Source organism: Chenopodium album, chromosome 22 (genome assembly GCF_948465745.1).
Source record: "Chenopodium album chromosome 22, dcCheAlbu1.1, whole genome shotgun sequence".
Classification (NCBI taxonomy): Eukaryota; Viridiplantae; Streptophyta; class Magnoliopsida; order Caryophyllales; family Amaranthaceae; genus Chenopodium; species Chenopodium album.
In genome coordinates this window covers 8,261,909-8,266,408 of record NC_137855.1, presented here as the reverse complement: position 1 = coordinate 8,266,408, position 4,500 = coordinate 8,261,909, and the positions used below count along the sequence as shown (strand labels likewise).

The 4,500-nt window shown below is 33.1% G+C and overlaps 1 protein-coding gene across 1 annotated transcript; it reads left to right on the top strand.

Moving 5' to 3' along the window:
* Positions 1 to 1,684: 1,684 nt before the first annotated feature.
* LOC145605816 (uncharacterized) lies at positions 1,685 to 4,224 on the top strand. Its single transcript, XM_081661879.1, has 2 exons — positions 1,685 to 1,825; positions 3,131 to 4,224. Exon 2 carries the CDS (start codon positions 3,336 to 3,338, stop codon positions 4,053 to 4,055), a length of 720 nt encoding a protein of 239 aa, XP_081518005.1. The 5' UTR covers positions 1,685 to 1,825; positions 3,131 to 3,335; the 3' UTR covers positions 4,056 to 4,224.
* Positions 4,225 to 4,500: the final 276 nt, after the last annotated feature.

The following is a 4,500-nucleotide window of genomic DNA, read 5'->3' as shown; positions in this document are numbered from 1 at the left end:
TAACCCCTATAACACTGATGAATTAACCCCTGAAAAACTGAATGAGTAACCTCTATAACACTAATAAAGTAACCCTTATAATGGATGGCCATACCGTGTGGCCAGCTATATATAAGACTTTGTGTTATTTATAACTTTTCACTCATACTTTATCCACTATTTATTAATTTTTTATTTTTTTTAAAAAAAAGGACAAAATTTTCATATAGCTAGACAAGGCAAGATAAACTTAAGGGGACTAATGTGGCTGGTAATGATTACGAGTTCGATTTCAATACTTGCGTTACAATGGTAAGAAACGTTTAATAACGGGTTATAGTAGTCTAAGATAGGGGAACTACTAGCTAGATTAGTGTACCTTTCCAATTAAATACCGTTAAATTAGTGCTATTATAGTTTTGATGTTTAAAGGTTTAACTAAGCCATCCGTATGGTTATGGTGTACCTAAAGATGATATTTAGCACCCTACAATAAAGCTTAGCTTGGTTATTGACATTTGGAGTGTTGATTCTGCTCGTGTTTGCCTATGTGGATATCCTGGTGTAGCACCATGTAAATAAGATGTTATGATTTTCAATTACTTATTGCGTAGTATTTCGGTTACAATATTTAAGGTCGTCTATTGTCTTTCGGTCTTTCCTTGTCTCCCTTTCTCACTTGTATTCAATGGTTAGTTATGTTGCAAATTTGTTCACAGTATAAGGTTGGTGAAACAATATAGAGGTGTCATCAAATTTCATTTTTAGTGAAACGCACACATCATATAGACTAGATGGTCTTAAATTAATATATTATTTTTCTCAAAATAGAAAAAAAAATGTGGTAAAATCATACATACCCTTTGATTGGACGTCCATCAAAGTATCTAGCACAAGGAAAAAAAATGCATTCAATTGATGTATAGTTAGTGACATCATCAATCTAACCTACCAATGAATTGAAAAGAAACTAAAATATATAAATTGAAAATAAAAATTACACATAGTCAATTATGATCCTTGTGGTTAATTTCTCTAATTCCGGCTCAGAGTATTTGGATTATGAATGTATAAGATTAGGGTCATACGTATCTTGGACATAATTTATGAGTACGAAGTATTAGATATAGTCCAATCAAGCTCGATCAACATTTTTGAGCTATTTCATATGGAATCAAACATTTAAGAGGTATTGGATGTGTTATGTACAAAGTACTAGATATAGCTCAATTGACCTCAAATAGGTTCAAATTAATTCAATTCAATCCAAAATTTGAATTCAATTTCTTACAAATTTCATTTAGGCTTAAAGTATTTCACTGGACCAAACAATAATAAAACTCATATTTACTCCATATACTAAAGTTTTCTAAATTTAGTGAATTAGTCCATAAGTAATTACTAATTAGATCTTTCAAAAAAAAAATTACTAATTAGATACTTCGTATTTGTAAAGTATATACTACCTCCGGTCCAATTTACTCGTAACAAAGGAATATTTTATATCTCACAAATAATACCCCTTTGTTGTGAGTAAATTGGACCGGAGGTAGTATAAGTCTTTTCCAACAAAACACAAATTATTTAACTACCAACGGCCCACTTATACGATTCTAAAATGGGCCGGATTTCCAATACAATTGGTCCATCAAATCATCATTTCATGGGTCTAATATTGAAATCCATTTCTACACTCATCAAATTTATGCCATCCGATTTTCCAAAAATAAAAATTTTAAAAAAAAATTAGATAATTTCGCTAGCTTGGATCTTAGCCGTGTTGAAGGGCCCACCTACGGCCATCACCACCGTCATCGCCGCCGTGCTGTGTTCTTTCCGAATCCAGGTAATGCTAATTTGTCTTTTCTGAGTTTATTTATTTAATTGGATTCGCAAATTTTATTATTTTAGGGTTTTGTTTTAATCCTATATCATCTGTTAAATTTTAATTATGAATTGTTAATCATTGATTAATTTAGATTTGCGCACATTATTTATTAGTTTGATGTTGGATTAGGGTTTAAGCTAAAAGTTGGAATATTTTGGGATTAATTTGAGTGTAGAAAGAGTAATTGAGGATGATTGTAATTGCAGTAGATTACGCTGAATTTGCCCTTACTTGGGGATGAATGGATGATGAACAATGGATCAATATCATGTTTCTGTATTTTTTCATAAAATTTTGATCATAATTCTGTTAGTTTCAGTATTATTTGGATGGAAATCTATTGCTCCATTTATATGAATCATTGGATTGAATTGGGGCTTGCCAATAAAATGCAAGGCGTGATGCCGTGATCGCGTGAATTTGGAAGAAATGTACTCTTCAGGGTGGCTATAAATGATAATTTGATACTAGTATAACTTATACTTGCATTGGTTTACAAGTTATATAAGGTTACTGAGTAGTAATTCAATCAAGAAACTGATGGACTGATATTAAGGAGAAATACCAACTATGTGATTTCTGTATGTTTCAAAGTAACCTTTTTTTGGGTGGTTAGAATCAGTATTTTGAGATTTATAAGCAAAATATTCTATCCACCAAGACATTGCCTTTAATGGGATGCATTATTGGCGTTGTTGCATTATTTTTGTTGTAAACATATCTCTATCAACTACAAAAGTATTGAGAGTGTTTAGAGTTTAAAACTACTACTATTAAAGATGAAAGTTACTCCGTACTATTTTTTCATTTGTTAAGAGGCTGTTTAGAGAGACTGTTTGTTAGATGTTTAGAATCAACTTCTTAGTCGAGCTTTGATCACTGAATGTAGTTTGAGCTTATCCACAAGTTGAAGGGGGAAGGATTGTCTTGATGTTAAAAGCTCATCATGCAAACTGTTACTTCTCTGAAGATTGATTAAATCAGGGGAATATAATCTGTATCAGATATATTGGGTTTTTAATTGATTTTATAAACTCGCTCTATATGGAAATAATAGTCGCAAACTGTTTTAGGATGTCTTGAATGTTTTGTTACTTTATATTAAATGGTCATGGTTTATGCTTGAGCTGCCTAAGATGCCTCTAAAATTGAGTGATGGGAAGTATTTTTACGGATCTTTTAGTAAAATGTGACCATTTTCAGGCAGGAATTTGTTTATACTCGTATTCAATTTTGAAGTTAAGATTTTGAGTGTACATGCAGGTGCTTCTATATCCGAAGGAATCTTGCAATTGGAAAGAAAGACACAAGATTACAGTATGAAAGACAAAACAATTGGCTGCTGAGCAATGGATATCCCTGGAAGATATGATCAGATGAGAAAGTAATGACATATTTCTGATAGATACGCAAAAGTTTCTTCATTCAGAAATTTTCCAGACTTGAGGGAAAATCAGGAGAAATCCAGATGGAGCTCCATATCCAAGCCTTCCTAAACAAAATATCTCTGATTGTTTCTACTATTGCCACCGTCATCCTTTTTTCCATTCTCTTCCATCCACCAGAAACTTGTAATCCCCATTTGTCTCCTCACAACCCTCTCAAATTTCCTCGCTCCACTTGTGATTCTCATCATCATCCCCGCCCTTTCTCCACCCTTGAGAAGAAGAACCATCGCCTCTGGTCCACTTCTGCATGGCTGAACAAAGTTAAGTCATTTTCTCGTGTGTTCATTGATGCCCAGAAAAATAACCCTTCTCACAAATTTTCTATCCTCTCCAACTCTTCCAAGGCCCTCTGCCTCTTAGCTGGTGCTGGACAGGAAGTAATGGCTCTTCAACAAATCGGAGTGTCTGATGTTACAGCCATTGATCTTGTTGACTCCCCTCCACTTGTTAGTCGTGCTGACCCTTACTATTTGCCTTTCTTTGATGATGCTTTTGATTTTGCATTCTCTGCACAATTTGATGTTGCTCTGTTTCCCTCCCGGTTTATTGCTGAGATGGAAAGGACAGTTAGGGTTGGGGGTTTTTGTCTTTTGCTTGTGGAGGAATGTACCAATGAAGAGCTAAGACAAATAGAAAGGTTGTTTAAGAGAGGAGTGTTAGTTGGTGCGGATAATTTGACATTCACTGGATCAAAAACGACTAGAATTGTTGTGCGGATTACAAATTCTACAAAATATTGATCGCATTATTAAGTATGCTATGCTGATTGTTTCAATTTGTATTTCAACTCTCAGTTTATTCTTCTTGTATGAAATTTAGCTATGTACATGAAAGAACTTGTATATTACCCCCCATCCCAATCTTGAGTATTTATTGATGGCCTAGAAATTTGCATATATATTGAACTGAGATCCAGCCTTTTCTTTGCTTCATATTCTGAAATTTTGTTATTTCTCATGTTTATACAAATATTTTTTTTCATTTTTTCAGATTTTACCATGTTTTTGTTCATCATATGTACATTGAACTTTGTGGATTAATAAAGTTGGTTTTATGTTGTAGTTGGCGTATACCTTATTTAATGGGCAGCTTTTTCAGATGCTTATCTAGTCTTATAAATTTCAACCCTTTTATTTTGATATCCTATAATTTAATGACAATAAGGATGTAGATATGAATTAAATG

Bases quoted from the DNA above. Each gene is read 5' to 3' on its own strand.
- LOC145605816 (XM_081661879.1), top strand. From the start codon at position 3,336: ATGGAGCTCCATATCCAAGCCTTCCTAAACAAAATATCTCTGATTGTT.